This window comes from Eimeria tenella, genomic scaffold, assembly GCF_000499545.2.
Source record: "Eimeria tenella Houghton genomic scaffold, Eth_scaff89, whole genome shotgun sequence".
NCBI lineage: Eukaryota > Apicomplexa > Conoidasida > Eucoccidiorida > Eimeriidae > Eimeria > Eimeria tenella.
Genome location: NW_013543464.1, coordinates 60,893 through 76,913, shown reverse-complemented (window position 1 = coordinate 76,913; position 16,021 = coordinate 60,893). Strand labels below are relative to the sequence as shown.

Sequence of the window (16,021 nt, the reverse complement as noted above, 5' to 3'; positions counted from 1 at the left end):
GACTGATTGGTCAAGGTGCAACTCCTACACAGGACAGCAGCAGAAGGCAACAAAGAGATTTGGAGTGAAGAGGAAGCACACCGCTTTTTTCAGCTCTACTTCTCGTTGTGTTGATGGGATCCTCCTTTTAAAAGTGTTATCTTGGTGCGATGTGTACACTGAAAACTGCAAACACAGACTTGTTTTTTTGTCCATCGTCTGCACTGATTGTAGAAAGAAACTGTCTTCTCTACTGGGGCTCTTCGTGCAGCTAACGTGAAACGGGTGCTTCTGACAGTCAAGCAGCAGCACGCACAGACAAGCGCAGTGAGTTGACAGAGACTTGCGTTCCAGCGTGCAAATACCGACACAGGCAGGGACAGGCAATGAAAGAAATACATGAAGGCAAGTCAACAAAGACAGTGAAAAACGCGGATAGGCCCAGCGGAGGTACGCACGCATCTAGAGAGAGGCACATACAGGTAATGCAGAGAGCTAGCGACAAGCACGGCACTGCGCGAAGCCAGACAGGCACTCGGAAGAGACTCGCCGACAACCAGCTACGACGACAGTCCAGAAGTCAAGAGGTTGAGAAATCATTGCTATTTGGAATCACGCTGAGTGGTGCACAGAAGTACAGACGAATACAGCAAATATAATGAAGCTTCCTAGCACTCCTCACGAGGCCCTGGAGTCTACGCGACATACAAATATCCCATTACTACTGAAGAGACATTTCTCCTGCGGTAACAGTCTTGTCGGTGCCCTGCCTGAACTTGAAGACACTGGTGTAGTGCGATTGTCTTGCAGTGCATGATTCAGCACAACGTAATACGGCTCACTCGTAGTCCTGAAGAGGCGGCAGGCCCTGCATTGCGGGATGGCCAAGAGTGCTTCGACCTACGCGCACAGAAAGCCGCTCACTGAACTAAGCCAATGAGTGGATAACGTGCATATAACTAGTATATATTGGGGAGGGACGCAGCTCGCTGCAGCGGAAACTCTGGAAAGGCTTTGACACCAACAAATGACCCTCAGTCTTGCAGACAAGGCACGAAGTAGGCTCGTAACAGCGATGCCCCGTTGCAAAGAATGAGCACAACGGACCGTTGCTCTTTGTACAGGCGTTTGCGTCTGCTGTGATCAAACCGAAGGCCAACCATTTACCGAGGACTACCGTTAGTGAAGCTGTTACCTAGAGTGTTTCGATCGCCTTGAGAGGACTTTGAATATGAAGGACGAGCTCGGCTTCTAAAATGTTGGAAAAACAACAAAGTCAGTTTCTCGTGACGCGACTTAAACACTGCCAAAATTTTGAAACAGCTGGTGGTCTCCTATCGGTGCCGGCGCACCCGGTGGGATGCCGCGGCTGCCCCAGGGGATAAAAAGTCGGGGCTGAAGTGAAGCATGCAAGACCAGAGGAATAGAAGCACAGAAGTACAAACAGTTTTAATGACTTTCACCCCTGTTCAGTTGAGGGGATGAAGACCTCTCCACCCCATGAGCCGCACTTACATGAAACAAACATTAAAGCAGTCTCACATTCATCACCCGCTGATTTCCCGTGAGGACAGATACAGCATCTCAACCTCAGACATGCGGGGCAGCTGTGCAGTCAGCTCAGTGATGAGCGTACGCAACGTGACTCAATATCCCCCTATGAGTTCGCGGAGCTCCGTACACACATAGATGCGAGAGGCTGCTTTTAGTCTTGAGCGCTCTCCGCGCCCTTTCATATCTCGTTCAAAACCAGTCCTAGAAGCCACGCCAAGATGCCCTCAACTGCGCAAGCAGTACAGTCTAAAGCACGGCATCAGTTTTCCGTCCACCTTTCACTATATCTGCTGCAATTCGGTGGTCCGCTACAATTCCTACTCTGACGTTTTGTCCCTACATGGTACTGTTTTGTCCCTGGTGTAAATGATCACTATACGTGTAGCTGAAATATCCCCACTAGAAGTTGCCCAAGTGCCGCAATGACCTAGGAAACCAAAAAGGGCCTCGCAAGGAAGTTTTTGCTTGCACAGTGCAGTAAAAAGGAGACGCGAAGCCTCTATTGCGCTTGCGTCGGTCATCCTACCAAGGCGCTTCCTAAAAAGCTTCTCTAAGACAGCACAAGTTTGCTTATTCCGCAAATCAACAAAATGTGCTCTCTGGCCTCCAAACATTTACAAAAGCACATGCACTTCTGCAGAGACCCTTCCAAAAGGTGCCTAGTTGGCTGCTGCAGCTTCTGCTTTTGGTGCTGCTGCTGCCTTCGGTGCCGTTGCTCTGGTTTCCGTTGCTGTTGCTGCTGCTGCTGCTTCACGCTGTGTGCCGCTCAGTCCCGAATTCTGCTTTGACGGGGCTTCAGGGGAGCCCTGACCTGTCTTGCCCTCAGTAGCCTGAGCGTCAGCGGAAGGGGGCGCATTAGGCTCCTCCAACCACTTCACCCGTACCCCAAGGTTCCACAGAGCTGCAGCAACACACCCATTTGCAGACTTGCAGACGTAGCAGTAGAAAAATGCTGGGAGCAAAATGGGACCGAATAGCAGCTCGTGCCAAACGACACTAAATTGCAGCTCAATGAGTGTGCGCAGCTGCTAGCTTTCTCCCCTTGAAGACAGGCGTTCGCATATCCCACTAAAAGTACTCAAAGCATGATCTTGCTCATTGCTACAAACACCAGTCTCTCTGCCCCTGGCATGCTACCTCCCGGACTACTAAACGGCCCAATCGCTTTTCGTTTACCGCGGCCTATTTATCTATAGCTAAATGTACTTCTTCACCTAATGGAGAAGGCGCTCCTCCTTTCGGTGTATGTCGTCCCTCTCCGTGGGGCAATCCATTTTTAAATTGGCCTTTAAAACAAGAGCCATCAGGCCACGTCAGGCATCCTTCTCCCTGCATTTTACTGTCAACGAAGTCGCCCTCATATCTGACCAGCAGTTACAGTACAAGAAACAGCAACAGCGGAATAGAATACTTTCGTGTCCTCCTGACTCACCCTCGGGGCATTCGTAGAATTACACATCCAAGAGCCTCTGACGGAGTACAAAAGGGACAGATAGTCACAATGGCAACTAAGCTGGACGCGCTGTCGATTTAACTTATGCAGATGCTAACCTTCCTATTAAGAGAAATGCACACGCGCCCCCAATTTGCAGTTTTGTACATAGACACGGACAGGACCGTCCGTACATTAAAGTGCGTGCTCACTGAAGGCCGAAGTCATACTGGAAGCTAGTGACTCCCACTTACGCAGATACATGACACAAAAATTCGTATATTTCAGCACTATGCTGCCTGCCTTCATAGCCTCGAGTTTTGAAAGAAACAGTTATAAGATTGGAATTCCTCAGGCATAAACAACTCACCTGCGCCCATCAGTAAAATAAAATGTTCCTTTCCCATGCATTCGGCTTGCGCGCCATTCTCCCTCGTAGGCCCGACCATCTGGCCACGAGTATTTCCCAAAGCCTGCAGCCAAAAGGCCAAAAAGCATCAGAAGTGTAACGTAAAAAAGAGCAGCAAGATATCTCTAGATCCTAGGAGTACAAGTTAAAAGGTTATTTTCGCTTCCTCCCATTGCAGCACATATACACTACAGAGCTAGTCAAAAAGTAGTGGTCAACACGCAGATGCGCCCCGTAGCAAAGTGCTGAAGCTGACTACACTGGCAACAATGGCAGCGACAAACCATCCGAAAGACATTACAACTGATAAAAGGGCTCATCTCCCTTGCGGCCGGTGCGCCAGCTGAGGTGCCAACGGGCAGCTCTGCTGGTTAAATCTCACTCAACACTGCACGCCAACTTCCGAAGTCTCAATTTACCGTTCACTACAGCCTGCTATTCTGACGTCTCACTGTGACCTCTGCTGCCTCACCACTCATCTCGCCCTGCTGAAACTGTCCCTCGTACACGTCTCCATTGGAAGCTGTCATGATGCCTTTTCCTGATTTTAGTCCATCGGCAAACTGGCCGCGGTACTTCGAGCCGTCAGCCAGTGTTTCGCAGCCTTCTCCATCTCGCTTGTCCTGTTTCCAATGGCCTACGTACCTTCACCGTTTAAAAAAAGTGCACCAATTGTAGTTGCTTACTAGCCGGCGTGGCATAAGATTTCCAAGACGCGTGTGCATGCGCAAGGTCTCAAGAGTCTGGCGCACAGCTATGTGTGCACGTGCATTCGTGCAAAAGCGGGTGCTAGTATTCATCTACGTGGACGCCCTTGTAGGCAGATGCACAAAAAAATCACGCTGTTGGCGCATGAAAATACTTGCAGATATACATGTGCACGTTGCTGTAAGTATGAGAACCGCAAGCGTCATACGACCAGACACGGATCCTACGTAAAATGCACCAACCAACGCAGACGCAATCGACGTTTTTCTTGCCTTCTCATAACGTATTTCCATTATTTATACTTTTGGTGTGACATGTCGGAGCGTCAGCCAAAGAAAGAAATGCTCAAGAACTTCTGTGCCTTACTTCGAGCCATCGGGAAAAGTGTACACTCCAGGCCTCGTGCGAGTTTCAGCTTTTCCCTTGACGAATTCTCCTTCGTATTTGCTGCCATCTGACCTCGTGAGCCGCCCGAACCCATCAATTTGGCCTTGATTGAACTGGCCAGTGTAAACGACGCCTTGCGCCTGCCGCTGCTCGCCCCTCCCGTGCTGCTTCCCGTTTCTCCACTCTCCCCTGTAAGTCACTCCGTTCTTCATTGCCACCTCCTCGCAGTCTTCTGGGATACTCAAGTCTATCCCCTCAAGGGGATCCACGTCCTCAAGCAGGTCAACTTCTCGCTCCGGCTGAGCTGCAGCAGGCTGGGCCGAAGCAGAACTCCCGTTGGCATCTGGGACAGCAGCAGACTCACCATGTACAGAGTTTTGAGCTTCCTCCTCTCCTCCTTCATTTTTTGGTTCTTCAATGCTCGGTTTTGATGCAGGCGAGGGGGGGCGGGCGGCCGCAGCGGCCTTGCTCCCTGAACATCCCATTTATGCGGCGACTTTCAGATCGAATTAACTGTGGAATACGGAGCGTTGACAGCTATTCGATGAGGGAGATGCAGGAGAGGGGAGGAAGAAACGAGCTGTGGACAGAATACTTGTAGACAGCGGAACCCCCTCCCTCTTCTCTGTTTGCAGCTGAAAGGGCCAGCGAAAATGAACGGGCCCAAAAGTGCCTCATTAATGACTACGAGTACCTAAAAGAAACATAAATATAAGTTGAAGTAACCGAATTTTTTTACGCCTATTTCTTCCTCAAATTCGCGTGCCGTTGCAGCGCTGCAGAGCGAGTCCAGTGGCAGCTGTTGCTCCTCCCTGTGTTCAACATAGCTCGAAAACAGGGAGCCTTCAGACCTGAGAAAATATTTCCCCGTACAATGTTAAATGCTATATCAAAGCCCCTTAAGAATGCAGCACTTTGGCAGAGTAGTCAACTCATGTGCCTGTACATGTTCGGCTTGACCACCAACACTGGCTTGGAGCATTCGGGGCTGAAGGTGATCTTCAGTCAGGGACACAATGAAAATTTGGGAGGCTCCCAGGAAAACTGGGTTTTAAGCCTGTTCAAACGAGCAGTGCAGCCGCTCCTCTCAATGTTTCCCTCATTCCGTGGCTTCCATAGTGGCAACCCACGGAGTACGAAGCTAGTGCAGACTTAATGGATTCACTGGAATTTCAGTAAAAAAGAAAGCCACACAGCTGCAGTAAAACTGAAATGTTCGACCACATGAGCTGAGCTTCAAGAACCACATGTACTCCCCCTCTCCCTATAGAATCACACCACTGCCAGATACTCTCACTGCATATTGCGGTCATTGGGAGCTTGATGGCAGTACTGGGAGATCACCCCATAACGTGTTCCCACTGAGCTAGCTGAATTAAGCTACAATGAGTCTAAACGCAAATATGTTTGGGTAAAGTTCCCGCAGGCCTCCACCCTACGATAGCAAGCGTGTGATAGCGGCAGGAGCCACCCTACACTACACTTGTGCAGTTCTGGACTATCCGCCCTAAAAAGTGTCTAGGGAAGGCCTTCAGAACTTGTCCGATCACGTGCAGCCGAAGCACTCGAAAATGCTGCAGCGGCACGATTGAACGCTATCTGCACTCAAGTTACCCTCCTCATCTCGAATTGTTCAACAAGACATTGGTTAAGCTGCAAATGCAGCAGCTCCATAAGGCGGAAATGTGTAAACGACTTCAGTGATGCAAAAAGCACTCCGCTTGACCAGAAGGGCGGATGCAAACGGAGGAGATGAATCACTTCGTCTGCTCGCCTGTTCCGTGTCCCGTACGCGGCTTCTCAAGTAACGAGCGACTGTGCGCGCACATGCGGCATTGCTCCATATTTTTACAATTCGGCAATTTTCCCCAGACACTTTGCCGTTTTGCCGTACATCGTTTAGGGACAGCCCTTTGGACGGATAAAGACCAAAACAATGGGCTTTCCATCACATGGGTGATCTGTTCGGAGCTAAAGCGGCTCTGGGAAAACCACTGGAACACCGTTGCTTGAAGAGCAGCAAGCATAGTGCTGTTATTAGGGGGAAAATGCATATCCCAATATTCACATTACAAAAACCCGACAATGAGAGACACGCTTGTGTGCCTCACGAGCAGCACTTCCTCCGTCCAGAGATTTGCTGTGGGGAAAGCAGCGACAGCACAAAGCCGCAAATCAGTCCACGATCTACGTAACTTGTCTTCTAATTGCATTAATTTACTTCTGCTTGACCACTGCCGCATTCCGCACTTTGCCAAGAGGCTGCAAAGGATGCCTAATGTGTACAACAAATGCGGGCCATCGCTGCATCTACCCACGACATCTCTAAATTGAACAACCTTCGCCTTCGCAATCTCGTGCGGTGCTATCTGTGGCAATATCATATAACCTAGCATGATCTTTCTGAGTTCATAGCAAAAAGCAAACGAGAAGGGATAGAGGCAGCGGAATACAGGGACGAAAGTATCGTTCGCAGCGCAAGCTTACCCGTGACACCACGACCTGATTAGACAGCTGCTGTGATGAAGATGCTGCAGGATTTTGCTCCCCCGCAGACTCTACTGGGCCAGGCGAGAAGCTGCAGACAAAAAGGAGACAAGCCAATTCTAAAACGCGATGCAGCGCGGTATAGGCGACCCCAGGCGAACCGTGCAGCCACTACTTCCAGCAGCAACATCTCCGCTACGAAAAATACCATAGTTGTCTCCCGTTCCACTCGTTGATGTGAAGGCAACAGGAATACTTGGCTGTAGAGGAAATTGACCTACCGGATATCTCTTATTCTATTCGCCGCGCACCTGAAATTCAGAACACTGTACTCAACGTCGCAGTTTTGCAGGGAAAAAATATCCGAAGGGCGCAAATACAAGAGCTACTGCAGGAGCTATGCGTTCTGTTTTGTTTAGGGAGATGTGCCGTAAGAGGGCTAGACGCAGGGCAGGAAAATTAGACTTACATGAATGCTTCCTCAACGTTGACGTTGCCTTTAGCGGACGTCTCAATGAAGGGGATGGAATACTCGCGTGCCAAATCCTCCCCCTTGGACCGAGACACCTGCTGAACAGCCCAAGATGTGGTCGCAGGAAGTAAGGCACTTCCACAATCAGTGAAGGACACTCAGCTCTCCACGAGATTGTTGAGGGCAGCCGTGAGCTTGCTTGCGTTCACCGCCGTTGTGTTTTGTCGTGACCATAGACGTGCAATCCGTGTACATTTATTCAAGTGCATTTTATTGCATAATTGGACTCTCAAGTTGAAACATTCAAATTCGTCAGCATCAACTGTTCTTGTCTGAGGGGATATGATTGCTCTCACCCTCTGGGCCTGCAGGTCGAGCTTGTTGGCAATTAGGACACGCACGATGCTAGGATCTGCGTATTCCTCCACATTTTGCATCCAGCGACGGATATCTGCATGGCACCAGGAGTAAACAAACATGAAGCAATGCTATGCAGCAAATCGAGAAATACCGTTTCCGCGTGGCACAGCGCACTTGCAAAGCAAGCACAGGAAACGCTTGACTTTAACCATAGAGATGTCCAGCAGGCAATAATACATCCACGCTTAACAGCGAACTGCAGTAATGAACCAGCAAACGTACTGTGAAAAGTCTGGATGTTCGTTATGTCGTACACCAGCATGACTCCCATGGCGCTCCTGAAGTATGCTGAGAAAAGCCACTGATATCAGAAAAGGCCTCATATGACGCACTTCATATATCCCCAAATTCCATTCAGTGCAGTATGAAAAGGCAAACCGACCTGGAGCAGCATTAAGAGTGGCAATAATGCATCATTGTCTGTGCAGTGTGTAGTTCTATGTATTACGTGCAGCTGTTTCTACTACAAATCGCTGCACTTATCACTCTGTTAAGCAGAAGTAGCTGGCATATTTTATGAAAGCAACATCATGCACCACTCAACACTCTTACCAGGCGTGATAGTACGGAAGCGCTCTTGGCCTGCTGTATCCCAGACTTGCAACTTTATGCGCCGTCCACCACACTCAACAACTTTCGTTTTGAAGTCGACGCTGAGCCCCAACCACAACACAGTAGTGTTCAGTCCTCAAGAAGAATTAGTCTCTGACTGCTGATGTATTTGCAATCTACCTGCTCAGATTTCACTGAACTCCACACGAAAAGCTAACGAGTTCGTGCCCCGTGCAAGCTGGAGCGAAGATATCTGTCTCACCCGATGGTCAGTACAAAATTTGGGTCGAATTTATTTTCCGCAAAGCGCAGAAGAAGGCTCGACTTTCCAACGGCTGCATACAGCACATGTCCAGGCAAGACAGCTCAAAAAATGAAGCACTACACCCCTGGACTGTGCAGCCAACGCGGCGTTCTCACGGGTTTATCGTTTCCTACATAAGGTAAACTCACAGCTATCGCCGAGGACCAAAAGTTTAACAAGGTGATCGAAGGGCTCTGCCTTCTCCCTTCTCCCTCCGCGGTAGGTCATCTCGCCCGTTTAGGGGTAGGAGCCAAGCCTGTCCAAGTGCGCAGCAACGAGTCAGCACACCCATGTCGGCCATTGCCGGGCTGAGCGCCTAGCACACTCCTTCAATTTCCTGGTTCTTCTTGAAGCTCACTTTAACAAGTACCTACACATGCACGCTTCGCTAGATGTGGTAATCTGTAATGGCGCAAAGGCTACCGTGCCCTGGGATCCCAATACCTCAGCAACCCACCTCCCCATGCCGCAACTCCACCCATACGCCGCAGTCTCAGTATAAGTTACTATGCTTCTGCACAAACGAAAACAAAGATATCGATTTTCCAAGTTTTTCGCCGCTGGTTTGAAGCGGCATTGCAATCTACCGAGGACGCTTCGACAGCTTCAGCTCACTGGGAAGTCTGAGATCGTGGAAGACTGAATCGGACTCATCGCCATGCGGAAAGGCTCAATGGCTGGGTCTTCACCACCCCTTCGGGCTAGTGGCTCCCCTTGTGGGGGCCCTTTCGGCCTCGGGGGCCGCCACCTGCAATGTGTAGTTCTTACTGGCAGGGGGTACTCTGCGCGGAGAGTATGGACGCGAAAGAATAAGCCAAGTGACTTCGGCTCCTTACGCTAGCAAGGAGGTGTTCGTTTAGCCTTTAGGTGTACAACTAGCACTTAGTTGGTGTATCTTCAGCCCATACACGCGCGCGGAAAGTTGGCCCCAAATGAGGCAATGAAACAATGTTGAAACAATTCCAATCAGAAAATGGGATAGACCAAGACTTTTGTTTACAAAAAACCACGTACTGTTAATTCTGTTGCTCCTTCATGCGCAAAGAAGGAAAGAAACATATGTGAAATCATAGCAGAGGGGCGTGAAGAGCACGTAACTTGTCCTAGACGAGCAAACAAGACAAGGACAAAATAAATTGATAGAGGCAAAAAAACCTCCTGCATATCAAGCTCAAATAAGATTTTCAAAGCGCAAATGAATGGCATCGCTCGCTGTAATTTACAGGCTTCCCACAGCCGACTGTGCGAGAGCCGCCGTGTGTTTTGGGGGCTGGAATGGGGCCCCTAACGTCAAAACCTTTCGAAATCTGCAGTTATATCCCTACCACTTGTTTTTTGTATTATTTTGAAAGTACTACATAGCAGGCATGTAGATGTGGACTACTCCTCCGGTGAGCCCTGCACATCAAGGAAGAGAGAGTGTTCATAGGCTTAGGGGCGGATTCGGAGGGCGTTATTGCTGTGCTCAGGCATTCCTTGTAGCATTGTGATCGCCCCTCAAATGTGCACTTACTGCAAGATATAAGTATACCCATAGCAGCGGGCAAGACTGAATCGATAGAAGCTGAAAAAATGTGGAATGCGCCCAAGGGACAAGGCTCATGAATGAGTCTCATTTGCAGCACTCCGCTGTTTACTGATGCATGGAAGCACACTCTGCGGCGATGCAGTGGAACTTTTTGGTGTGCTGAGAAAACTTCACATTGAGGAGCTTTCTGCCTGATGCCATTGCAAGCTCCAAGGAGGGCTATTTGATTCTATGCACAGTCATGGAGGGCGAAAGTCGTCTTGGAGAGACTCAGCGAACTCATTCATGGTGCTGGTTACGCAGGTGTACTTGTGAAATAGTTTTGAGGGCGGCTAGAGCAGCGGAGCTCTGCAGCCTAGCCGGGGTTGGGGGCCTGTAGCAACCCTCTGGGTAGGTGAATACCCTGTGCAGGCCGTGTGGTGGAGCATTGCGGAGCATTGCCTTACCACATGGTGTGCTTTCGAAGCTCCTAATCTTCTGACTCACATTTTTGTCTTGTTCAAGGGTTCTTGATGGATAGTAGAGATGTCAGGAAGGCCTTTCTGTTAGGCTGCACAGTGCTACGTAGCCCGTAGGTCCCAAGACCCTGCGCAACATATGGGAGCTGCTTCATAATACTTTGAGCCTCTACACAAACAACTAACAGTCACTGCTGTAAGCTCGCAGCTGCACACTTCCATGGACGTGGGGGTGGCCATGATCGTGGCCTCCTTGGGCGTTGGCGGTAGCAAGGGAACTGAAAAGTGTTCTCGACAAACGCTAACGCTTCTGCCTCTGGATAGCCTTCAAATGACATACATCTGGTCTACAGCCTTGCCGGCCTCCTGGGCGACCGCAGGAGTGTGATCCCTTTCCCTATGTAGCTGCAGTGGCTCCTTCATTTCGCTTCATAATTTCTCTACTTGATTTGACTTTAAAGGTGTTTTGATAGTCTCTGTTTTGCCGAATTCCATGAAAACTGTCCGGGTACTCCATGAGGCATCTAGGTCGAACGCATATGGGCTACGGCGTCGTGAAGATCCATTTCGTTTGAATAGGCACAGGTCCCCTGCCGATGCGCCAGTGAGCTGGTTAGTCGCCTCGTTGGATTGGAAGTAGCTTGGGGACACGGCAGGTATGGTTGTATGAGAGCTACAGAGCCGATCACGCCATAATCGATTCTGTCCTCTGTCCGTCAAGGATATCCCAAAAGTGCTGGGCAAAAGCGAGCAAAGCGCATGTCCCAAAAACCGCACCACGAAGATTGAAGCCCTAACAAAATTTCTGCCATGCAAAACTTCCTGGGGACTTAGGTACTGGAATAACAGAAGGGATAACCGTGAAGTGGTCTGAAGGTGTGATTTTGGAAATAGGCAACGAAAACCTGGCCCGCACCGGTGCACCCTTGTATATCAAGACATAGCGATGAGTTAAGGACTATCACAACGTCCAGGACTTCGGAAAAGGCATGGAAAAAGCACGCCAGGGCGAGTCGTGGGACCGCGGCGATTTCAATGATTCGAGCACAAGGCACCAACGTGCTATGGATGTAGCCAGGATATTCAAAGGGAAGTTCAAGGGGTGTGATAAAGTAGGACACAGTGCTACAAACAGCCCGATTTCTGACAGGCTATGAGGGGAACCAAGGGATAGCAAAAGGCCTTATCCGGCTGCATGTACGCATGAACCAAGTCATTTCGTCGTATGAGTGGATTAGGCTGCAGGTAAGGAATTACGAAAGGGTGTGGCACCGAGAATGCCTCTCGTAGACGGAAGGAGGAACCTAAAACTAAGAAACGGATAAGATTAACCAACTGAGGCTGCGGTGGGAACTTCTTGAATAGCAAAAAGGGGCAACGAGGCGCCAGAGTGTGAAGCAGGAGGCCTAGTAGGCTAAATGTGGGATATTCCATCACTAGAAGGGAACTCACTTGCATATGCAGATTGTGCAGCACCGCAGTGGTGACGCGAGGAATTGCGTGCAAACCAGGCCAGCAATTGCCCCGCCTTGCTGTGTAGCATGCATAAGAAGTGAATTACCTAACTTCGTGTTGTTATGGTTTTGCTGGACGCATATATGAAGCCCTCTTGGGTATTTATGCGCCGTTTAGGTGCATTAGAGCATTGGCTATAAAGTGGTCGAACCTCAGAGTGCTGCGGCTTCCTGAGGATTGTGTGTCGACTCTGGCTAGAGGCCAGGGTGTCACCGCGTATGAATGGGCTACCGGCATGCTGCGGCGGCGAAAGTGGCATGTGGGACAGCGCACGCCATGCCGGAGGAGCCTCCAATATTAGAAAGTCACGCCACAGTACTCCGTGGCCTTGTAACCTAGGAGGTCTTTTGGCGTCCGTCACAAACAGTTTTACACCTTGACACACCAAAAATTGTTGTTAGGAAAACCTGGAGCTATTAAAACCCCGTACCTACAGCAGGACTGTAGGTACGGAGTTGTAATAGCTCCAATTTTCCAGAGACCCTGCTCCCATAGTGTGTTCAGTGCCTAGATGCACAGTTGCTGCTGGCCCTGAACCCACAGCTTGATTTTCTACTTATGAGGGTTTAGTCAGCCTTAAGGCTTTATTTGTGCACACTTGACTTAATTGGTATTTCGAGTGTGTTTTTTCACCCTGGAGGGCTTGTTTGCCCTCTAAGACCGACCTTGGTACTGCACTGCAACGCGCAGCATTACATGTAGTGCCAAAACAACCTGGAAGCTCCATCTTTTCCTCTTAATAGACTGCATATTTGCATATACATTTTGCATGCCAGTATATTTTGCGTTTGAGGGCCATTATCGAGCCTTTATGTAGTCACCAACACAACCTCAGGCGAACACGGTGCAGGGGGAACGGTCCCGTAATGAAAGCCATGCGTCCGTACGTAAATTAACGAAAAACTTAAAGGGAAATTCTGAATTACTCTGCCGAAGTTCCAATTTCACATAGGTTATTCGAATTTGAAGTGCAGCAAGTGCAGCATCCACCAATCGAGCATGACGTCGTGCAGCCGAGGCCAGAATTATTCTGAGGCACTCTACTCAAGCGAGACAACAATGGGCAATCTCTTAGAAACCAAATTTCACTATCTTAAGAATACAATTTATGCTGAAGCCAATCAAGACCGCGAGCGCGTCCCGTGTGGCAGCTTCAGCCCCCAGGACTGCGCAGACAGTAGTTGCACAATGCGGAACAGGGTGGAAGCCAAACGAGTTATAAGACGCCAGACGACATTTTTTTTTCGTAAGCCATACTACGATCTCTTCAATTTCTGAACGAATTGACCCCTTGAAAATTGCGGGGAAGCCTTGGACTGTCTCTTGCCAGTCTCCACGCGATCGCCCGCACAAAGAGGGCAGGGCGTTCAGTCACAGATTATCATAGGCCCATTCACAGTTCATGTCATTTTTTCCAGCTCTGAGCAACTATTTGTATAGGTTTGGTATTCTTTTGTACATCGCACTGATTGCTTCTGTGATATCAATAGTTACAAAGCTTTCTGGGCCTGATCTGGCCTCTCCCAGTCCCCCGGAGCCTGAAGGCTGCCTTCTGACTTCCGCCGCGCCCACGCCCTCAGCTCCTCCCCATTCCAACCAACACCGCAACTTCATCTGAATGCAATGAGTGCAGGGAAGAGTGGCTCGGAGAGTGCCACCTCCCCCGCGGCTGTCTCCGATAGCCCACAGGCGGCTTCTGGGGGTTCGGGCGACTTGGGGAAAGAAGCAGATGCTGCTCTCCAGGCTCTTTCATTCAAAATTGACGAACACGCGCAGCCAGAATATGAAACAAGCTTCACAGCTGGCCGTGGAATTTTCGGCGGTGCGTTTCCGGCAAAAGCTCAACGAACGTACTTTGCAGCTGCCATTGCCGGACTTCTAGTTCTTGTTTTGGCGTGGTCGTTGAGAACAAAAGGCAATATCGAGCCAAATGAGAACCATTTACCTGTTGGAGGAAATACTGCAGTTCCAAGCCTACAAGGACAGGGTGGTGCAACGGGCCCACCAGTGCAACCACCGGTCCCGCAGCAGCCTCAGGTGCAGCCGCAACCCGTCACGATTTCACAGCCGCCACCAGTTTTTCAGATTTTGCAACCTGAGGAACCCCCTCAAGTTGCTTCACCTCCTCCGCACCCTCAAGAACAGCCCCAAGTAATGGCAGCGGAGCCAAGCAAGCCAGAGGAGCCAAAAGTTGAGGAGACACCAGTGACAGCAAAAGGTATCCACAAAGAAACGAACCTCGTTAGTGAAAAGAAGCCTTCACAGACTGAGTTGCCTCCTGCTGCAGGGGGTGGCGAACCGGGCAACTATGAACCGACAGCACCTGCCGCATATGACCCTGGTGTTGCTGTACATGAAACAACACGGGAAGAAGAAGCTAAAGCAGCTGCACAAACAGAAGCAGTGAAGCAGAAGACCACCGAAGCTTCTATAGCGTTAAGAGCGGCCCTGGAGGAGTTTTTGAAACATGCTGGCACGGTCGGAGCAGATGTGCAACATGACTTTGCCCGCCGGTATATCTCTACGTATAGACAAGATGCCGGAGAGCTGAGTGTTACGTCATACGTCGAAAACCTTGTACTGTCAGCCTTTCAACTGCAGCCAGAAGATTCCGCTAGTCTTCGTGAAAAAACATTGCACCTGGTGAGGGTAGCTTTTACAGCTTCACTGGTGGAGGCAATGAGCGTACGTATACAAGAACTAAAGGCAAGTAAGCAACGGTTTATGGGATCTGCTGACGCCACAGCGCATTCACGAAGGGCCTCGACAGGCTCTACGGATTTGAGGGACGCTGTAGAACAACCACCTGTGGACTTCACGCCTGTGAAATTCTCCTACTTCTTAAAGAAATTCAATAAGTATCTGGGCGGCATCTCGGATGCTGTAAAACGGGCTGACAAGAGAGAAAAAGAGGCAGGAATGACAACGATTCAAGGGGATGTCACAAAGTATCAAGCAGAGTGTCTCATGGAGTTTCTAGCTGGCTCCATCATACAGATCTTGGGTGACAAAAAAGTTCCAGACAAGATGGCCCAGCGCTTCAGTCGAATAGTAGGTGATTTGGGAGACTTTGTCGATCAAGTTAAGGGCATGCCCCATCAGCAAACATGGATTAACTATCTTTACAGGTTTGAATGCCCGGCGGTCGTGATTGAGAAGGCTGAGCAGCGGTTTAGCAACCTTGGAATTTTCGGGGCACTCACTGATTTTCTCTCCCACATTTCCCAAGTTCTAGTTAAAAGGAGAACAGCTGATCACCACGACCCAAAGTATTTAGAGCATCTAGAAAAGCACTGGAACAGCGGTCAGTTGGAGAAGCTCGCAGAAGAAATCATAGATGCTGACAGGCAAGGCAAGGAGAAAGCCTTCCATCATAAGCTGGCTACCCTGGAAGCTGCAGGAGACCTCTTGGAATTCGAAACTGCTCCAGCAAGCGAAGTTGACGTGCAGCTTTTCAGGGCGGGAATCGCTTTACTTTGAAAAGTCAGGTTCATCCTTGGCTTAATGTGACTCTGCTTTTCCCGTTGGCATGTCGATCTCTACGTAATGGGCATGCTTGATCTCAGTCTCTGGCTCAACTGCTCTGCATGGGGCCTCCCTGAGCTTGACTCGGCGAGGCTTCTAATTCCCCAAGTTGTTTCTTTTTGCTTCACCTGAGCCAACGCGCGGTTTTGTGTGGCTGCTTGGTGGTCTGTATGGGGGCCGACAGACGAACTCACCAGTCGTACTCATCTACTATGGGGGGCTGAATTTGAAGACAGCGCCATAATCAAGCAGTGGGCTAAAACACAGCAGCCTGCTTCAGGAGACTCAATT

General features: G+C 49.8%; 3 protein-coding genes across 3 annotated transcripts; 1 reads left to right on the top strand and 2 right to left on the bottom strand.

The window, feature by feature from the left end:
* Window positions 1-2,192: 2,192 nt before the first annotated feature.
* On the bottom strand, window positions 2,193-4,954 carry ETH_00033095 (MORN repeat-containing protein, putative; the record flags this gene model as incomplete). Its single annotated transcript, XM_013378480.1, has 5 exons — window positions 2,193-2,434; window positions 2,748-2,896; window positions 3,336-3,438; window positions 3,847-4,019; window positions 4,449-4,954. 5 exons carry the CDS (start codon window positions 4,952-4,954, stop codon window positions 2,193-2,195), a joined length of 1,173 nt encoding a protein of 390 aa, XP_013233934.1.
* A 1,840-nt stretch (window positions 4,955-6,794) lies between these two features.
* Window positions 6,795-8,932, bottom strand: ETH_00033090 (uncharacterized protein; the record flags this gene model as incomplete). The annotated part of the gene is made up of 9 exons (XM_013378479.1): window positions 6,795-6,872; window positions 6,957-7,047; window positions 7,238-7,267; window positions 7,426-7,526; window positions 7,785-7,879; window positions 8,071-8,136; window positions 8,401-8,501; window positions 8,663-8,735; window positions 8,854-8,932. The coding sequence occupies 9 exons, from the start codon at window positions 8,930-8,932 to the stop codon at window positions 6,795-6,797; spliced, it is 714 nt and encodes a 237-aa protein (XP_013233933.1).
* A 4,896-nt stretch (window positions 8,933-13,828) lies between these two features.
* Window positions 13,829-15,685, top strand: ETH_00033085 (uncharacterized protein; the record flags this gene model as incomplete). The annotated part of the gene is made up of 1 exon (XM_013378478.1): window positions 13,829-15,685. The coding sequence occupies one exon, from the start codon at window positions 13,829-13,831 to the stop codon at window positions 15,683-15,685; it is 1,857 nt and encodes a 618-aa protein (XP_013233932.1).
* Window positions 15,686-16,021: the final 336 nt, after the last annotated feature.